The 21,064-nt window shown below is 48.2% G+C and overlaps 1 protein-coding gene across 8 annotated transcripts in view; it reads right to left on the bottom strand.

Annotated features, from left to right (window-relative positions):
* NECTIN1 (nectin cell adhesion molecule 1) overlaps positions 1 to 21,064 on the bottom strand; it is a 161,025-nt gene that overhangs the window by 39,589 nt on the left and 100,372 nt on the right. For 2 of the 8 annotated variants that reach the window (XM_020792738.3, XM_020792748.3), the window contains one exon: positions 2,665 to 11,138. The exons of the other annotated variants lie outside the window; for them this stretch is intronic. In XM_020792738.3, the coding sequence (XP_020648397.2) occupies positions 10,594 to 11,138 (545 nt within the window). In that variant the 3' untranslated portion in view covers positions 2,665 to 10,593. Of the gene's footprint in view, positions 1 to 2,664; positions 11,139 to 21,064 lie in introns of those variants that run through there. 8 annotated transcript variants of the gene reach the window in all.

Raw genomic sequence — 21,064 nt, 5'->3', positions numbered from 1 at the left:
GATGGCTTAGGAGGCATGGTTTCAAATCCTCACTTGACCATTCTGCTTTCAGGATGACCTTGGGCCCATCGTCACATTCTTTCAGCTGCCTTGCTTCACATTCTTATTGTGAGGATTAAGTGGGCTGAAGGTGGGGTGCTTGTTGATTCCAATTTTGGCAGTTCTGTGAGCTTGGATAGCTCAGTGGTTTAGGTATCTTGCCCTGGAACCAGGGGTTCGATTCCCCGTCTGTGCCTCCTTCAAATAGAGCCAGCCTGGGTGGCCTTGGGCCAGCTACAGGGTCCCAGGATAGCCCCAGAAGGACAAAAGACTACTTCTGAGTTTTCTCCACCTAGAAAATCCGAGAAAGGGTCACCATAAGTCAGAATTGACTTAATGGCACACAACGGTGACGATGACGATGATGAGAATGAACCTACTCCAGTGTTTATTCTGTGCTTTACGTGAGTTCAATATACTAGGAAAAAGAGTTCAGAACCTTGGATAGCACCAGGACAGTGAAGAGAGGGGTCTAAAACCCATCAAAGTCACCAGCCTCCATTGGGAGCAGGTGAACCATGGACACCACCTGGAGCTCACCGGAGGACAGGTGAAGTACAGATGTGATTAAAAACCATCCAATTCATTAATATAGTCCTGTTTGGGTTTTATAAGATCCTCAAGAGAAGCTTTTCTCTCATTTTGGTGGGAATTTCCCAGGACCTTTCTACCTACCGGCTGCTGTCAGGCTGTGGAACTCCCTGCTGAGGGATGTTAGGCTGGCTCAGAAGCTCCCCTGGGATGGAGCTACATTGGCATGTCTTGTAAGGGACATCAACAGGTGAGGTTCTGCCACACAGAAAGTCCTGTCTCGTGTACTCTGGGATTACTGGGATGTAATACATGGTGAAGATCTCATGCTCTGGACTCGTTTATATAGGAGGGTGTGGCCCTTCCGTTATCCTGGCCCCGAGCCATTTGGTTTAGAACCACCACCTTGAACCGAGACCAGAAACACATTGAAAACCAGTACCATTGTTTCAAGGGCAGCAAGGTCTTGAAAGCACATGCCAGACAACCAGAGAAAACTGATCCCATAGCCAGCATGAGGTTCACCTTTCGCTTCTACTGTGGATCTGGAAAGAAAACATGAAGCCAGCTCTTATCTATCCAGAGATATTCCCCTCCCCTGTTGCCATGATCTGTCTATTCATTCCCCTTTTCCACCAAAGGATGCCGGTGATGACAAGACCCCAGCTGGCATGCTTCTGCTTCTGCTATTGGCAAGCAACCTAATGACACATCCCAGCAGTCAACGGTGACACGGGCGATGGCTGACAGACACCAAAGTCACCTTCCAGTGGAAGAGTGCAGGAATCTGGTGTTTTTTTTAACCCTTTCCAAGTCAGGTAGAGGAAAGAGAAAAGGACCCAAGGCGAATTAAAAAGACAATATTTAAAATCTGAAAACAGTAAGTATACAAATATTTTTTAAAAAATATTTATATCAAAGACAGTAAATAAAACCAATACTAAAACCTATTTAAAACAGCAGAGCAGAATGATCCATTTAAAAACCCCTCTCGGACCACCAGCCATAAAGGAAAAGCCTGCCTGAAGAGGGAGAAAATCGCCACTACTCAAATATGAGGACCTGTAGCAAAAGACATCCACCTTGTTAAAGCTCACCAGAACCTGGGAAAATGTATTCTTTTGGAATACAATTCCAGAATCTTCCACGATGGATAGATTATGGCCGTGCCAGCTGGGCGACTTGTAATCTACATTTTACTTGGCTCTAGGGATGTTGCAGGAGGTCACAGGTCATGTAGAATTTATGGGGATTTGGGGTCAAGGTACCACCATGCCTTGTCCTGTAGCCCCACCCATGTGGCTGCCTGCAGGAAGGGAAGAAGACACTCAAGTGGGAGGACAACCCAGTCTTTCTTTTTTTTTCCTGCTGGGGAGTAAACCTTGACCAGCCAGGATTGCTGAGAGTGGGCAAGGGTGGGAGAGATTCAAAGGAAACAGATGGTTCCGACATGTGGACACATAAGTAGATGGGCATGATGGGAAGCGGTGTTGTTGAATGATAATGGAGGATGTGAAATTAATGGAGACATCTGGTGGAAGCAGCCCAGGAGGGAGACATAGAGAAGACGTTGAGTTTGGTCCCCAAACCAAAGGTGGAGTCAAGAAGAAGAGGAACCCAAAGGATGCTGGGTTTTTTTCCCCTCCCTCTTTCAAAAATGTCGGCTCTGAACCATAGCAGCTACCTCCCATCCCAGGTACTGTAACCCACTGGTCCCCAACCTTGGGCCTCCAGATGTTCTTGAACTACAACTCCCAGAAGCCTTCACCATCACCTCGGCTGTCCAAGATTGCTGGGAGTTGAAGTCCAAGAACATCTGGAGGCCCAAGGTTGGGGACCACTGCTGTAACCAGATTGACAGTAGTGTAATGGAGGCTACGGGAAATGAGAGATAGAGGGCTATGTTTGCTACCAGCTCTTTCTGCCCTCATCTCCCCACCCTGGACCTCATCCTCCCTCTGCTCCCACAAACATGTACATCGTTGTGTTTCAGACGGTTCAGCTGCTGGACAGAACCTGGCTTCCCATTACCCCTGCTGGTGGTGGGAAGGGTGTCGGGAATCGGGCTTCCCAATGAGAGAACGGGACTATCAGTTCAGCTTCCTTGTTTTAAAATTCTTTATTTATAAAAAAGTACATTTCTTTCCACAGTTGAACCACTATTTCTCCTTTGTAAATTTTATTTTATACAAGGAAAAGAAGGCGAAGCCGTCGCTTCTTCCAAATGAAAATTCCCCAATTCACCCCGAACATAAACAAAAAAGGGTTATTACAAACAAGGGGGGGGGAGACCCAAAACAAAAATAATATAAAAAACCGAAAAAGTAAAGCAATTTTCAGTCCATAACATTATTCATAATATTCTTTGCTTTCTTGCTCTCTCTCATTCAATCTCTCTCTTTCTTTTTTTTTTTTTACAAAAAGCACTTACAACACAGATTACCCAAAAAAGTAGATTTGTTGAATTTTGCTTTTTTTTTATTATTTATCTTATGCCACAATGACTATTACAGCAGAAGTGGGGTGGGGGGAATGGCAGGGGAGAGGAAGGGTGTGTGGATACAGCCACTGGAGTGGAAAAAACACTTTCGGGAGAAAGAAACTAATAAAATAATAAAATTCATGATTTGGTGTGCAAATTACTTTCATGGACGTCTATTTACACCAGTTGAGTCTCTCACCCTAGACAGCCAGCACATATACATTCACTTTTGAGAGAAGAACCCTACAGAATGTCCCAGAAAAGAGAATATTCTGTTCTCCCCGTGTTAGCACCATGTATGCAAAATTGCATTTCTGTCCTGTTGGGTTTAGTCCAGAGTAAGTGACTCCCCTGCCTGGCTCCCAAAAGCAGCATGGAATACCAGGGGTTAAACGGTAAATCGGAACATGCAAATTCAAAGGCAACGTCCCCTGTGATTGGTAGGCAGGTTGATGACCTGGGAGGGGACAATTCTGGTATATAAATATGAGCCGCTGGTCCTTCTAGCTTTGGGAAATGAACAGCCCCACCTTCTGCAGGATGTGAGTTCCAACGTTCAACTCAAGGTCCTAACCTTAGGGGGCCGAATGGAAAAGCTGCTATCCCATCGGGGCTGACCCCACAACTGAGGTGGACTGAGGATCCAAACGGTTTCCCCCACCCGATTTGCCTACCCATCTGCACAGCCTCGTCGATCGTCCTCGGCTTAACGAAACCACCACCCAGTTGTCTGTTTTTAATGATCTGAAAACCCTCTTTGCTAAACGATTCGACCCGAACAACGGGCGAAAATAATCGGAGCAGCTCCTGCCTTCATCCCCCAACGAGGGGCTTGTTTTTCCAATCAGTTCCTTCCACCCCCCCAGTGCTTGTTTGGCTTTTCTTCGAGGAAAACCTTTGGGTTTCCTTCTCTCTTTCTTTAAGTGGGTTGAATTTAAAAAAAAAAAAGATTCGAAAGGAGGAAAGAAAATCGGTCTGGTAATTAAATCAGGGAAGTGAAATTGCTACGGCGAATTGTGAAGGGTAAATCCCAGACATAAATCCCATCAGGAAAACACCTGCCAGGCTCTGTTTCCAGCAGATTGGATTTGATCTCCAAACACAGCGCGTTCTGTTTGCTGCCTGCCTAGAAATGGGCCGTGGGGGTGGGGTGGGGGACGTGGGTGCAGCTGGGTTTTTGCCCAGAAACAACACCGTTTTCCCGCCTGCCCCGCTTCTGCGGGACGGATGGCCTGTCCATCAACCTAGCTGAGATTGTCTTCTCTTCTCGCACCAAAGAAAAAGCCAAGAAAATCTGGAACTTCATCCATGGTTATGACCCACAATGGCCAAACTGAGCCTCAATGTCAAAAGGCACTCTACCCTGGACTTTGAGCAGTGTTGGAATCAGGAGAGAACCTTGACTGGAGTTCCTTTGCCCCCCCCCCCCAGAGGACAATCAGAGCTTGGAAAGGATCTGCACTATGGCTCCCATTGTCTCCCAGCCAGCATAGTTACTAGAACTAGTTCCCCCAAAAAGGAACTTTCCTTGACTCAGAATGTCCTGCAGCAAAACTGCTTAAGCTCGGTGAGCAGGGGTAAATCAGGAGCAACCGGGGCTTGGATTGTGTCACCATTGACTCTCTGAAAATAACAGTACCAACAAGATTTGGGCATGGACAGGGAACCTCTTTTTTTTAAGCCAAAGAGAAGCTCAAATAAATTATTCAGTGCAAACAGCCAAAGGACCCTCCAACTTTGGTACTCAAACCATGGGATGATGGAACTGGCTGGCGCTGTTTTATTTTGGCCCAGTTTTTGCAAATTTTCTTTCCAGTCTTGGGCAAGTCATCGATCAGTTGAACCCCAGGATCAGGAGAACCCCCAGTTCTAGTTCTAGTGAACCCTGCCAAGGAGAGAGGGAGCCGTGCCCTTTAGGGACAACTGACACAGCGTTACAGCGATATGGCGATAGGAACTGTACCCGCTTGGTCTTATTTCTCTGCCCATTTGGTTTCCAGACTAAACATGCCACTGCCTTGGCAAAATTTTGAATTGTGAGTTGAGTTTAGACAGAGACACAATGGGGGGGGTGATTTTTGGGGTGGGTGGGTGTCTCCTTGGCCAAGGGACCTGGAGGGATCCAGTCTTCACGACTGTCCCCAGTACTTCTCCAAGTGATTCTGCCTATTTGGGGACCCAAAGCAAAATTTAAGGGGACCAAATGGGACTGGGTGCTGGCAAAATACCAGTAAGGGTTTTAAGCTGTAGGGCTGGGAGGACTCCTCCTCCCAGTAGCCTGCCAGCCCTTGGCAATGCCAGTTTTGGGATGACAAAGGTTGGCATTTGAAAAAAAGAACTTTTCAAGTTCTGATGGCAGTGGGAAGAAGATCATTTGCAACTGTCCTGGATCGCCTCTTATTCTTCCCTATCTATAGGTCTAGGATGGTTTTTAGGGTCTCAGGAGGGAGGGGGAAATGATGGGATGCTGAACCCACCCATGACAGTGGATGCCTCTACTGTAATAGGGCTCTGCTCAGACAAAAGCCTTGATCCATATTTTTTTCTTTTCTTTTTGGGAAGACATCTCATTTCACACTATAGATTAACTGTGAATCATTTAGCCTTGCTAATTAAGGTCCCAGGAGGGTCTTCCATCCCATTCAGGGCTGCTGAAGACATGCTGAATTTTCTGCACAGATTATCAAAGCGGCATAAAGGCACTATGCCCGTGTTGTCACGCCTACTGACTGCGCATGCACCTCTCTTTGGGGGATCTGGAGCCTTTTGCATCTCCCGGTAACCCTGATGTTGTCTGCCCTCCAGGGGTGGGAAGCCAGGAGAATGGGCAAGGGAAGAGACCGCCCGTTTGCCTTCTGATGGCATGGCAGATCAGAGAAACCACAGATTGAGATTGGCCAGCTGCGTAGAAAAGACAGAAATAATTTACCTTTCTAGAAGAGTCGCAACTCCCAGAATATATCCCAACCAATACGATTGCGCTGGATGGGGCTTCTGGGAACTGTAGTCCCGAAAAGTAACTTTTCTTTTTTTTTTCCTTTACAGGTGGGGAATTTATAGTATGAAGAATCACTTAGAGCAAGGGTTCCCAAACCTGGTGTTCTTGGACTACAGTTCCCAGAAGCCTTCACCAGCAGCTGTGCTGGCTGGGGTTTCTGGGAGTTGCAATTCAAGCACATCTGGATTAGCCAAGGTTGGGAACCACTGGGTTTTAGGAAAAGAAGCTACTCTTCATCTATCGTAGGAGCATGCTGGCTTTCCAAAGAATCTTGGGAAATGTAGTTTGCTAGGGTGCTGTTAAAGTTCCCACCCCTCATTTAGAGAACTACAATTCCCAGGGTGCTCTTGAAAGAGAGAGAAAAAAACTGATTGTTGTTGTCTGCTAAGTAGATATCCCCAAGAGGAATACAGCAGATCCAGGATTTCTTAGCTAAACTGTTCTCTGCCGTATAGCTAGTGAAGGCACTGAAGCTGTATTTAGACTTGTCTCTCCATGGACGTGTCTCTCCATGTGCTCATTCATGCGTGCATGTGCATACAGAAAAGTTTGGGCTGATTTTTTGAGAGGTCATCTTGTTTAGGGGGTGGTCTTTTAGACAGTGGTCACAATAGATGGGTTACTGGAGATTTGGGGCATGTAAGATTTCATGATCAGAAAATGCAGCTCAGGATCCCTGGATGGGCTTCTGATCTATGTCCACTCCATTTCCATGGATGTAGAATGCTAGCAGCAGGCTCAAGTTTCTAGACCTCATGAGAAGAGCTCGGACCATTTCCTGTTTATGGACTCTGTCTCTAAGAATCCTTCTGTTGGCACAGGATGTTCTGGCAGTGGGGGTTTTTGGGAGCTGTAGTCTGAAAAAGTACCATACTTTTCCTTGTATAAGACACCTCCATGTATAAGATGCCCCCCAGTTTTCTAACCCAAAATGAAAAAAATCTAAGTGGGGCTTAGCAAGTGGAGGGGAAAGCAGGGATCAAAGCCCTGAAGGATCACTTTGATCCCTGCTTTACCTTCCACTTATTTTTGTTCTTTCCTCAGCTTACCTCCATGTATAAGACGACCCTCAATTTTTAGTCTAAAGATTTTAGACAAAAGTATAGTCTTATACCCGGAAAAAATACGGCAACTTTTCAAGCTCTGCTGCTGAAAAGTGGTTTACCTTCTAAAGGCCTCAAACTGCCTCCAGGTCTAAACATGTATACAAAGCAGAGGAATGGGAACTGAACTGTACACAGAGACCTGATAGCCATGGTTTCAGATACGAAATGCTTCCTCTTTCATAAAATCATTGATGGCAATTTGATGAATCTTAGCCCCAGCTGCTAGTCCCGATTGGTGTGCGCCTATTTTAATCAACTGGTGTGTGGTGAGCTAACAGGGGTTTAGCTCTCTGGCTGTGGAGCCAGGGGTTGGAGGTTTGATTACCTGCCAGGCCTCCCTGGACAGGGGCTGAACTCCGTAATCCACAGGCTCCCTTCCAACTCTGCAGTTCTAAGATTATTATTATGCTATCATTATACCACAGAGATTCAATGGGTCTGCTCGACCCACGGGTTTGGACTGTAGTATCCAGGCAGGAGGAAAAGAGGAAACCCAAGTAGGAGGTGCCTTCACTCTATAAAGGGAGCCATGGCCTTCAGTTTGCAAGAGCTGAGACAGGCTGTTGGTTATAGCAATGGTCCCCAACTTTGGGCCTCCAGATGTTCTTGGACTTCAGCTCCCAGAAATCCTGGCCAGCAGAGGTGTGGTGAAGGCTTCTGGGAGCTGTAGTCTAAGAACATCTGGAGGCCCAAGGTTGGGGACCACTGGGTTATAGGACATGTTGGAGGCCATTCATTTAGAAGGTCATCCTAATTTGGGAGGCATCTTGAAAGCATAAAACAACAAGGAACACCTAGCACTTAAAGGTTTTGCATTTATGTACTCATTTCTACCTAGCAAACATGGGCAGATGAATGGCCAGAGGGTGGACTGATCTCGGGAGGGAATAAAAATTTCTGTTCTGAGCCCTTGGAGATCCCTTGGTCCTTCAAAAAGCAACAGCTGGAGAGATAGAAGGAGCTGCCTTACACTGTGAGACTTGAAGCCCATTAAAGGCAATGCCAGATTTCAGAAACATTTCTTCAATCGACTACATGTCCCATCACCTCCCAGTTTGTATAGTTAGCAAGAGCTTTCTCAGATCTCAGGGTGGGTGTTCTTATCCATTAGTTGCTACCTCTAACTTCTTTTAATGGGAGATGCTGGGGAATCAAGCTTACGACCTTCAGAAGGTCAAGGACGGCCACAGAGATGTGGCTTCCCAAACCAAATTGAGGTGAAGCCTTCTTGCTCCTTGAGCAGAAGCTGTGAAGGGATTCGAACCAGGGGCTGCTGTGTTAGAGAGCAGGAGCAAACCGGCCCATTGGATTTGAGGAGCTTCACTTCTGGGCATTCAGCGCCTGCTGTGTGATGCTGGCACCACGGCTCGCTTCATCTCTGTGACACAAGGTATGCCCTTCCCAACCACTGCAGTCAGGATTGGATTACAGGGTGCAGAAGGAGGCTGCTGAAATTGACACTCTGGACACCATATAGAGTGAGGCACCTCTGCTGAGCTCAGTGGAGCTTCATCAGGTGTCTGTAAGGCAGAAGCCTAGGGTTCAGTAAGAGACATGACCATCTTCAAACGATGAAGCTGGTCCACCTCGTGGCCAGCCGTGTTCTTCACGATAGAGCCCTTGAGGTCATAGTTAGCTATTAGCAACAGAGGTGGTGGGATCTGGAGGGAAACTGAGCCTTACAAGGGCAAAAGACCTACCGTGTTTCCCCCAAAATAAGACAGGGTCTTATATTGCTCCAAAAATGCATTAGGGCTTATTTTTGGGGGATGTTTTATTATTATTTTTTCATGTACAGAAATCTATGTTTGTTCAAATAAAGTAATGGCATTTTCTTCTGGTTGTTGCACAGTGGTGGGGGGTGGGATCTCCCTTAACTAGGGCTTATTTTGGGGTTAGGGTTTATATGACGAGCATCCTGAAAAATCCTACTAGGGCTTATTTTCAGGTTAAGTCTTATTTTCAGGAAAACAGGGCATGTTTTAACCCTTTGCTTCTACTATCAATGCCCAAGCTGGGCGGCGACCTCTTTCTGCTTGAGGGTTGAACCCCAATTCAGAACATTTTTGGGGTGGGGAGGAGGGGGCTCCATTCCAGTGATGAATGCCCCCCTTCAAAAAAAAAAATTAAGGCCAAAAATAGTGGCACACAGCTTTGAGCTTCTGGGGGCCAGGAATCAGCTTTCGGAGAGTCACTGCCAGCCACTTCTTAGTTTGTGGGTGGAAAGGCTGTATAAAAGTTGGGAAACTCACCAGGAAAGGGGGCACAGCTGTCTGGGGAGGGTCAGGACCTCAGGAGCGCAAGGTCAACTCCCTCTGATCAATTTCTTGGGGAGGAAGGACTTGTAGGAGGAAGGCCAACACGGAAAGCACAGAAAAAGGAAGGTACGTATACCAAGAGCATCGTGACGCATGCACGTCGTAATGAATGTCCCCACTCCCATTTATAAAATAGTAACAGAGGGGGAAAAAAGAACCCCCCCCCCAAAAAAAAACCCACAGGAGGATTGTTGCTACACCTGTGCTTCCTTGATCCCATGCTTGATCCTGCTTTACTGTCATGGTTGTTCTCTTGAGAAGTCATTCATTATGCAGATCTATGTATATTTTAAAGGCAGGTGGATTTTTCCTCTCCCCCCCCCACTGCATGGAAGGGGTAACAGAGGCTCAGAAGAACACCCAGATTCAGTGAGCGAGCCGGATCGTGGTTTGAGGAAGAGGGGCAGTTCCTCCACCCGCCCAGCCCTATCCGAGCCGTTGTGCTTTCTGTCTCTTTGGCCCCATCCCCACCCTCTGAAGTTCGTTGGCGGGTCTTTGGCTTTCCCTCCCCAGCACAACGTTAAGACAATATATAAATTCCAGTGTTATTTGGGCAGAGGGGGGCGGGCCAGGGGAGGGAGGGGGAAAACCAAAGACGAACGAGGAGACACCTTAAGACACAATGGGAAAGGGAGCTGGTCTATCATACAAGGATGGGCAGTAGTCGTTGAAAGCAAAAATTAAAAAATATATATCAACACCAAAGTCACCGGTCAACACAAACACGGTGGGAGCTGAAAGGGGTTGGAAAAGTTAAGCAGGGAAGGCGGGGGGGGGGAAGAGGGGGAGGAAGGTCCCCCCCACTTCCCTCCGCCCCCCCCCAAGAACACCAATGTATGCTGAAGTTGTGTGCCCAGCCCTCCCTTTTCACCCCAGCCCGGTTGCCTCCAAACCAGGGACATTTCTCTCCCCGGCTCCCCAGAAGAAAACGTCTCTGCACGTTGGGCTCCCCCTTCCAGGCTGGTGCATGGGTGAATGCGCGTGCATGGGCGGGCGTGTTTGGGAGAACGCCACAGGGCCGAGTGCGGCAGCCGCTAGCTAGCCCTGGGGGCGCGGAGGCAGCTCGTGGCAAGGAAGGGGGAGGCAAGAGAGAGGGGGGGGGGCCCGTGGTGGAGCAGGTTAGACGTACCACTCTTTTTTGGAAATAAAAGAGCCATCATTCTGAGAGACCATGTTATCGGCTATGTCCAGCTGCTCGGGGTCGTACTGGAAGCCAAGTGTCCGGTCGTCGTAGGCCTCCGGGTGCGCCTCGCCCTCGTCCACCGTGAAGTAAGGCCGCTTGGAGTCGTCGTCGTACTTGTTGGGCCCTCCGCCCAGCTTGCGGTCGCCCCCGGCGCCGCCCTCTTCCTCCTCGTCCTCGTAGCCATTACCCCCCAGCGGCCCGGCTTTCTTCTCGTCGTCCGAGTCGTCCGGGTACTGGAGGTTCTGGGCCATGGGCGGGTGATGCTGGGGGATGCCGGCTTTGCTGTAGCCGTTGCCGTAGATGTGCTTCTTGGTGCTGTAGTCCCCTTTGAAGGTGTGACGCCGGTGCCGCAGCACCAGAAAGACCACCACGGCGATCACCACGACCAACGAGGCGCCTCCCACCACGCCCACAATCACGGCGGTGGGGAGGGTCGGCTGTGCCACGGATGTGCCCGATGGAGACGGGGTGTAGGGGAATTCTGGGTAGGAAAAGACAGATGGAAGGGGGAACAAGCATCAGTCTGTGAGGAAACCGCGGCGTCATGCTCTTAAGACTTAAGAAAACAAAAATGAAAAATAAAAACCGGAGGCGAGGGGGTGGGCGGGGGAGATGAGGAGAAGGAAAAAGGGCTGGAAAAGTCAAGGGAGGGGAAGGAAGCTTCGACGCAGCCTCGGCGCGCTTGACTGTGTGCGTCAGCTGGGCCTTGGCATCGCACACGGTTTGTGTAGCTGGCAGACGGCCACCCCTTACTAGTGCAAGCAGCGCGCTTCATGCATAAGCGCTGTGTGTGAGAACACACCCCTGCCATGTTTCTGTCAGTACCATGAGCCTGAGTTGTCAAGAGCATGCATTCCTACGAATCATCCCCCCCAGATATTGTCTAGAAGTGAAACGAATCTGCCCCCCCCCTTCCATTTAGATTTCTGCTCAGAGTCTCCCCTTGGCAGATTATGGCACCAGGTATCCCCTCCCCCCCCCGAGTTGTTCGAAACCTTGTTCGTCAAACCATTGCCAGCTGATCATTCTCAGTATCACCGTTTGGGGAGATCTGAGATCAGCGTTCTGGCTGTCAAAGTGGGGGCCGCTGCTTCAGAAGCTGAGATTTCAGCTTTTCGGGAGCAACTTGCAAAAGACGTGTGTGCCAGAAGCAAGAGTGAGAGGCTGTGAAAGGCCATTGAGCCCCGGATTGTTGAGACTGAATGTTCATAAACTCCAGTTTGCTATTCAGAGCTTGCAGTCGGCGACTGGACGGGCAAATGGAAAGTGGAGATTCGGTTTCTGGAATTCAACTCTACGAATATTTGCATCAGCTCTCTTGCTGTTGAAGCCTGGGCTCTTTAATGTTGCTGCCTAAAGTCCACAAACATGGACACGAGCTTCTCTGGAGTACACTCAGCAGGGTAAAACAGAGCCCGAATTTTCCACTTCACCATGCAAGTAACTCTGGCTTGATGTATCTCCTTTACCCAGATGTTCCAAGTCCCACCACCCATCTCCTTCCTAAAAGGATGAAGGAGAGATTGTGCAGAAGATGTGATGTTACATGCATGGTGGAGAGCAAGGCTCATGGCTTGACCTTCCATGAGATCATCCCCATCACCATCCCAGAAATGTCTGGGAGGCTTTGGAAACGGCTTTAGGAGGTAGTGATCTGATTTGTGAAACCACTGGTAAAGCAATGCATTGAAAATGTTCCATCTAGTATGTAGCAGGCTTGTGTGAAAGCTTACACTCAGATATCTCTGCTGATGGCTTTGACCCTATGTCTGAACAAAGAAGAGGCACACACTCCGTATTCGACCCAAGTGGAACGCATTGCCATGTACTTCCCTGTATCACATTATCCAATCCTCAGAGGTGTACTGCTTCGGTACATTAAGGCTTCAGCTGTCTGTTGCTATCGTGACTAATAGCGACTGAGACCTCCATACTCGCCCCGTGGATTTGTCTAATCCCCTGGGGTGATAGACAGGTCAGCTGGCAGAAAATTCTATACATCTATGATATATTGTGAAAAGTCTTTTATGCCCCTTGATTTCCTGCCTATCCAATTCTGTGAGTTGCCCCCAAATTTGAGCCCAGGTCCAGTAATCAGAGAAAGAGGAAACTGTCTTTTTCAAGGTTATTCCCCCCTCCCAGCATGATTTCCCAAAAACTCTACGGTTTGTTCCTGCTCTTGTCTTGGTTCCTCCTGGGCACCAAATCTCAGCCTGCCCTTTCTTTCTTTACAGAGGCCAGAGTACTGGGTTCAATTCCACAAAATGGGGAGAGAGGAAGCCTCCCTCCTCTTCCTCAAAGGTGACCAAGAGGGGGTAGAGGATCAAGGTTGCCTCCCCTGCCCCCCCCATAGAATGGGATTCAGGACAGGAGTGGTGGGCTTTAAGAGTCTCTGGCACGGATCCCACATTGAATTCATTAAAGACAGGCATGAATTTAAAAAAACAACATCAAATTCATTCAAAAATTGCTAATTTGTCAATTTCTATTTGTACACGAATCACGAATCAATGAATTTTTAGTGATTTTTGATTTGTTGTTGATTTGCTTGGCTATAAAATGTCCCCCAAGCTGCCTAGGGACACCAAAATTGCAGAAAAGCTTCCTCTGACCCTCCTCTACAAGCCCTCCAAGTTTGGCGAAGATTGGATTTCAAGTGTGCATGATATATACCCACAGAAAATGCCCCCCCAAACCTAGAGACACCAAAATCACAGAGAAACTTCCCATGACTCTCCTATACAAGCCCCCCAAGTTTGGTGAAGGTGGGTTTTCCTCAAGCCCAGATGCTAAAGGGCACTTTTCTGAGGGGACCCACTTTGTGGGGGGAAGCTTCTCTGTGATTCTAGTGTTTCTAGGTTCCAGGGGGAATTTTCCTGGGAGGGGCCTCTTCATAGGGGTGTAACTTGGACATCCAAAACCCAAACTTCACCAAACTCGCAAGGCTTATAGAGGAGAGTTGGGGGAAGCATCCCTGAAACTTTGGTACCTCAAGATGCTTGGGAGGCAATGTTATGGGGTTTAAATTTTTTTTAAAAAATGAATTGAATCAATTCATGAATTCATCAGAAAAAAATCATAAATTCATGATTTCTTGACCTTGACAAATCATGAATCAAAGCGAATCACATTTTTTCTGGTTCATGCCCATCTCTAATATCCATCACCATAAAGTGCCCGAGCAAAGCAGCAGCAGGAAAGGAGAGAAAAGACTGAAGATGCAGATGTGCAAAGATAAAGGGAAAGAAACACACATTCATCTTCTCAGGTTACATTCCAGAACCTATCAGCAATGGAGCCCTTGTCCCGAGACACTCACATGCATCTAATTCCCTTGGAAAAAAACACAAACCAAACAAACCACTTAACTCTTCTTCTATCTCATGTGACTGTGACCTCAAACTCCCCCCCTCCCCCCTTTTACCAATACTTCCCATTATGAACAACTCAACAGTGAAATAGCGAGATGCTGCTTATCTTCACACAATCCCCGGATACTTGCATGCTTGATGCTGTGACACCTGGTGGCCACGACATTTCACGGAATCTCTTATCTCTCCCCCTGCCCTTCCTTCTCACTGCTCATCGGAAGGGGGATGTGGCGTGAGGTGGTGTGCACAAGCCGAGTTGTGCTTCTAGGCACTTCCATCCTGTTTTTCATCTTTGTTCAAGACTGTTTCACCCACTGATCCTTTCCTAAGCTCAGTGGTTTAGGCACCTGGTGGAGCCACAGGTTGGAAGTTCGATTCCCCACTGGGCCTCCTTGATAAGCGCTGGACCCCCCTATGGGGTTGCTTCCAGTTCTGCAATTCTGAGATGACTATGGTCTTTTTCCCCCCTTTTTTATGGACATAGCTCTTCCGAGCCCACAATAGGAGCCTGGTGCACAGAAAGACAACAGAGGGCACCTTTCCTTCTGGGGTCAGGGTGGAGCTTGGCGTAAAGAGTGGGTGCCGAGGCCATGGTCGAGGGCAGAGGTGCTGCTCCTCTTGAGATATTTGGCAATCTTGTATAAATCACCGTTTATATTCTTGGGCGTGGGAGATCAGGAAAACGGGACCCAACAGGGAAGATCAGAAAGCTTCTGGGCAGACGAGGGTGAAGACGTTGGGGTGGCGGCGTTGAGGAAGAGGATCTGATTGGAGTGGCAATTAGAAGGGAAGGACCTCAAAAGGACTGTTCCCAACACCGCCACTTGGTGGCGGAACAGAACCAGCTCTGTGCTCCTACGCCTTGGTAGGAAGGAGGACTGAAGACTTCTCCATCCCCTATTTGCCTAATAGGGTCTAATAGGAAAGAGGGATGGGCGGCCTCCTTTCCTCTTTTAATTACAGAGCCGAGTTCCCATCCTCCGTGGGAGGAATCCCTAAACAGCCGGGCTTCTCTTTAAAAATCATTGGGTTGGACTGAAGACTCTCACCTTTGTTTACTGCTCAGTCCTCAGGGAACCTGAGACTGAAAGCAAGTCAAGAAAGGCAGCTGTAAGGAGTTTATGGCTCCTGTTGCCATCTTGCTTGCGTGGACAGGCAAGAGCTTGAGAAACCTAACCAGCAGGTCCCTCGCCATAACTTTTCTAACCTGTGGTCCAGATCCCATGGAGCTACCAAAACATGAGCCTTGCTGGGGATCTGAGGGCAGTTTTGGGCTGAACCAAGGACCCTTGGGTCTTCTTCCTTTCTCATTCTCCTCCAGTATCTCTTGGTGCATTGACTGGGGGTGTGTGTGACTTTTTCTGAATCACTATGCCACCATCTTAGCGTTGGCTGTCGCCCGAGAAACCCAGCATTGAAGGATTCTGGGAGTTGCCTTCTTAACAGTAAGGAGCCCATGTTCTCAGTTGGACCAGATGGACCACCAAAGACCATCTTCAGTGCTAGAAACCCATGACTCTCCTCCCCCTCCTGTTTTCGCTCAGCGCTACCTGCCTACCACCCATGACCAGGGCTGGTCCTCTGTAGCCCATTTCTCACTCACCCTTGCCCAGGGACCCAGAGAAGAAGATTTAGAACACCGCCTCCGGATTTGCTTTTGGTGCGCAGCTGAACACAAAATGTGCATGGGGGGGGGGGGAAGTGCAGTTGGAAGATGATAGATAAACCCTGATGCTACCCTAGAGTTATCACCTTTCTTTGAATGGACCTCTACCAGTTTACAACTATTTATTCATTTTTTTTTCATTAAAGAGATAAATAAAGTTTTCAACTCTACATTTTCTTTTCCAAACGGCATTGTTTGTGTCCAGTGGCACTGCTTAAAAATTATTAAGTAAGCAGCTCCTGCCTCTTTTGATGTCTTCTATACCCCCGATTCTGTCCGTATCAGCTGTACCCTATCCTGAATTGAAAAAAAAAGAGGCTGTGGGTATTAAAAGGCAGCTCCCTTGGGTCTACCCCCTCTCCCCGCACCAAACCCACCCTCGGTCCCTTCTAACAGCTGCTCCATTCAGCCAAAGGTTCTTGTGCCCCTGCCAAGGAGCTGATCTCTGGGGGCAACAGCTGGAAGCGAAGACAATGGAGGGAGCGACTCTGGATTTCTCTCTGGAATGGACGAGGCTTTGCAGCATTGCTTTGATCCCCATTAAAAAAGATGAAAGGGGGGGATGTACTGAGCCCCCACTCCCAGGAGCTGAGGGGTCTCCTTTCCCAGGAAAGAAGGCTTCTGGGTTCTGCTTGAGAATCCCACCTGTTGGGGCAAGCAGCATGTGGCATGTATTTTTTTCCCCAATTATTATCTCCAACAGCTGGAAAGGAGGGCCCCCTCAGTGACAACAAGCACTCCATTGCATTTATTCTGGGCATTTCCTCTCTGCCGAGCTCCTCACCCCGCCCCCCAGTGTTCGACAAAGCTCTGAGGAAAGCCGTCAAGTTTCTAGATCTCAAGATTTCCAAACCTGTCACAGGATCCCAAACAGGGATGGCCAGTGTCTCCCATTAGAAAGTCACACCCTACCCTCGCGTCTGTGAGAAGCCCCATGGATTGTGTGTAATGCAGATGAAGGGGAAAGCAGCCTATGTGTGGGCATCTTCCAACTCCATCCCAAATTTTAAGGACACCCCATGTGTCCTGTCAGTAGACTAATGTGAGAAACAGTCACAGGTAGATTCATATTAATGATGGAGAAGCAGAGATGGTCTAGTCCTCATTGTTCATAGCAAACCGAAACCAACCTACTGAGCCTAGACAGCTTACTTTTGAAATCCCGCCACGAAATTGTTCTCCTTGATATGTGAGGATGGTGACAGAGTCTACCAGCCATGCAAAAAAGCACTCTGCGTATGCACAGGGAAATTCTTTCTTTCTTCAGAGCTGATCCCAGAGAGTGAAAACAGGTCCTCTCATTTGAATGTCCACCCAATGTTCTACAGTTGCCTTCAAATAATGTCCACTCCCATTGGCCCTTTAAAACTCCTTTATAGAAACTGACATCAAGAGCTTGTGAAGTTCCCCATTATGGAAAAATCTACAATCTGTGAAGGGACTTTATAGATCCCCGAGTCCAGCCTCTGTCAAAGAGGCATAGTGGGGGACTCAAACGCCCAACCTGTGGCTCTCCAGCCAGGGACCCAAACCGCTATCCATCGCGGCCTCGTTCTTATGCCCGCTTCCTTCTGCTGCATTATATGTGAATGCAGGCATTCTGTTTCCCCTACACCGTCTAAATTACACCACGACCCCCTTCATAAATTTGCAGAGCCCTGAATGGGTTTTTATAGGAACATTTCCCTCTGCTAAGCCCACGAAGATAAGAGCAGTCCTGAAATGACTGGGTGTCCCCAGGAAATGGAAGAGAAAGAATTGTGTCCCCCCCCCTCCCGAAATCCAGTCTGGATTCGTCCTGGAAAGGAGGTGCCTTATGCGTGATGCCGCTGGAAACTCACCCAGAGGTTCAGCAGCTGTTGTTGGCAGCTCAGAATCCCGCCATGGGTTTGAGATGCCAGAATGATTTTAGGATTAAATATTTCCGCTGGATCAGCTATTGCTTGTCAATCAAGAACTTCCTGGTGAAGAGAGAAGGAGAAGGTCCTTCTGCCTCCACAGTTGTAGCCAAGGCCCAGATGGACCAGCTTATCAAATCTCTAGCAAAGCAGTCCATTGGTGCAAATAAATGGGGTGTAGCTGCAGTCCCAGATGGGAGTATGTTTGCTGCTCTACCCGAACGATTTCTTCACTTGCCTGATCTTGATTGTCTGCTCTCCTCATCACCCTCCCTCCCCATCTTTCCAAAGAAGAAGCCCAGGTTGTCTCTTGTCGCAAAACCCACAACAACCGGTCATTCCACTGAAACCCAAACCCAAGGCAAGGGCGAGCGACATGTTTAGGAGAACGCTAAGAAAAACCACAAAACGTAAGCTAGCTTTCAAATCCTGTGCAGGTCTTCATCAGGCTGGGCACTGCAGAAGAGAGGGTGGCCCAGGAAAACCAACAACCCATAACAATTTCGGAAATCATGGCTGGAGGTGTGCGTTCTTTTGCTAAAAGCAGATTTCAATAGGGAAACTCTACAGGGTCAAAAGCCAACTCAGGCTTGTGATTTTTTTTTTGGTGGTCTAATAAAGGTAGCTGACAGTGGAGCCAGAAGTTGAGGGTTCGATTCCCCAGCATGCCTCTTGGGAGAAGAGCCAGCCTGGGTGTCCTTGGGCAAGCTGCACAGTTCCACAGTGCCCCCAGAGGAAATGAAGGGTAAAGCACTTCTGAGTATTCTCTACCTAGAAAACCCACCAGGTGGCTCCCCAAAGAGTTGGGTTCCAGTCTTCAACCAGCATGGCCATTATAACACCCTAAATGTTGAGGGTCTCTGCTTGAAAAAGGCCAATCCAAGAGATAAATGACTTACTTCCAGTGAGTGATGTCAGAGGCTGGTGAGTCTGGGTTTCAGTCCAAACTTTAATGACTCTCTCCAAAACCCAGAACCCTCAAATAGGTTCGGCATCTGGGATAAGCTCCCTTAAAGTGTGGAGCAAGTCACAGCCAGAGTAGATCCATTTGAAACGACAGAATTTACAGAGGTGTCGACTCACCAAATCCCCATGGATTCGATGGGTCTACTCTAGTGTGACATACTGCACTCGGCGACAGAATTTCAGCCACTGCTCTGTTTTCATTTGCTGCTAACCTAATGCACCAGACCCAAAATGCACTGAAGGAAACTTCATACATAAATAATGTCTCTGGATGCTCTAACCCCATGTTATATAATTACTGACTTCTTCCAGTAAATTTATTTAAATTTTAGCATTATTCTGAGGTTAATCTAAAGGGTATTGGCTCAAAAGTCTCACTGTGTTGGGCTGAACTCCCTCCGGAGTAGGTGCGCGCAGACAAGATACATTATCCATCAATTCATATAAAGTAGCTGTCACCCAACCTGCTGCGCTCCAGAATGTTTGGACTACAACTCCCATTAGCCCCTGCTAGCATGGTTAGAGAAGATGGGAAATGCAATTCAAGCCATACCAAGGGCACTGAATTGGGGGAGGCTGATCAAAAGCTTTCAACCTTAGGATTTTACATCTGAATGCAGGCCATAGGGGTCCTGAGCATGAATTCTGCCTTCATGGGAGGGTTTGGGGGTCATGGAGGGCTGTGAATGAGAAAGCGTGTCCTTTCAAGTGCACGTCTGAAGTCAAAACGGTAACGTCTGCTTTTGGGACTACAATTCCCAGAATGCTGGGCATGCTTGTTGCAGGATTCTGGGAGTGGTAGCCCAAACATTTACCCACCATCTCTGGTTAAAGAGCACAAAAGATCTACTCCCTTTTTTGGCTCGGGAGCTCCGGTGGGCTCTGCGCCTGTGCAGCCATGCATGAAGCTCTCTCCGAGACCGCATGCATGCCCCCGTGGGCCCACGCATGCTCAGTGAAGCATGCCCTCCTGCAGGGCAACACGCGTAACCTCAAGAGCAGCCTTCAAACCATGAGTAGCCTCAACGACCTCCTCTCCTCCTCCTCTCTCGCTCTCCCCAGGGTCCCCTACAAGCCCCCTGTAACAAAGGGACATCGCTCGCTCCGTGGATTCACCTCGGTTGACAAATGTCCTGCAATGCCAGCCATGCTATTACGTGAACAGATTGCAGGAATAAAATATTAAACTTCCACTTATCCATCTTTTTAATGTGCGGCAACTCTAATGGCTGCTTTCAGCCTTTGCTCGGAGCGAAGCATCCGGGTGGAGATTGAGTCAACCAAGCGTATGCCAGCGCGGGGCCGCCTGATCATCACTGGGGTGGAAAAGCATCCTCGTGTATATATATGTGTGTCTGTAGAGTCTGGAAGTAATCTGTTACAAGTAACATAGTTATCTGCAACCAGTTACTTGTTCCGGGTAGAGCTGGTGTGATTCTATGCCATCACGTCATTCCCCATTTATGACCATTCTACGAGGCCCTGTACCCATAGCCCTGCTGAGGTCTTGCAATGGCCTCCTTTACTGAGTCAACATGTCTCATATCTGATCTTCCTCTTTTCCTACTGCCTTTGATTTCCAATGAATCTAGTTTCTCCTGGTAGATCCAAAGTATGATCATCTCAATGTAGGGGGCTCGGTAGAACAGAGTAACAGCACTCCAGGGATGCACCTAAGTTGTTTACATCACACCTCAACACTAGTAGACAAGGGGAAACAAACATGCGAGGTTTTGTTTGAGAAACTTGAAATATCCATGGAAAACACTCACACTCCTTTTCTTGTTCTGTCTGTCTGTCCACTCTGATCACGCACAGGCTGTTGAACATTTCAGAACCCTCCCTAAGCTGTTTGACTAGAGCGCAATGAGCATGGAACCAGTTCACACACAAACACAAGGCTGGCTCTACCCTCTTACCTTATGGCTGTCTGGAGAACAAGGATCTGCACACTGCTTCTGTGACCTGGAGTGGGCTAGCTGGCTGCCCGGCCATCCAGGCTGTATCGGCGTCAACCTGGCCTTCAGGGAAATTCTGTGCTCTGCGCATGGCCAGCACATTGCTTGAGAGCCCCACACAAATCTACCTGTAACAACCTGGCAAAGCTGGCAGAACCGGCTGCGTTGCCAGCCTAATCGGCCCTTAGGGAATGCCAGATAAACCTATTCTGAAGCCCTGAATAATTAGCAAGGATTCTTACTTTGCATATCCCAGCCTAATGAAGCAGCTGCTAATCCTCTTGAACTCGCCAACCTTTGGCTGATGCTCCTGGCCCATTCGTCCCACTCTCTTTGGCCACGTGGGCCTCCTCCACTATCGCCAAGCCATCAAGACGGAGATGAGCGGTTTGCCTTCTGGTTCAGTATATACTTATTCTTATTAGGCCCAGTCAATCCAAATTATAAAAACATTGATGGGTACTATAGAACAGATACAAATTTTAACCAAAAAACTTAAATATCAGTGCAGTACGTATGCTGTTCCTAATTTTGCCATATTTTGGGTA

Source organism: Pogona vitticeps, chromosome 8 (genome assembly GCF_051106095.1).
Source record: "Pogona vitticeps strain Pit_001003342236 chromosome 8, PviZW2.1, whole genome shotgun sequence".
NCBI lineage: Eukaryota > Metazoa > Chordata > Lepidosauria > Squamata > Agamidae > Pogona > Pogona vitticeps.
The sequence above is the reverse complement of the archived record's forward strand: the minus strand, read 5'-3'. Positions and strand labels throughout refer to the sequence as shown.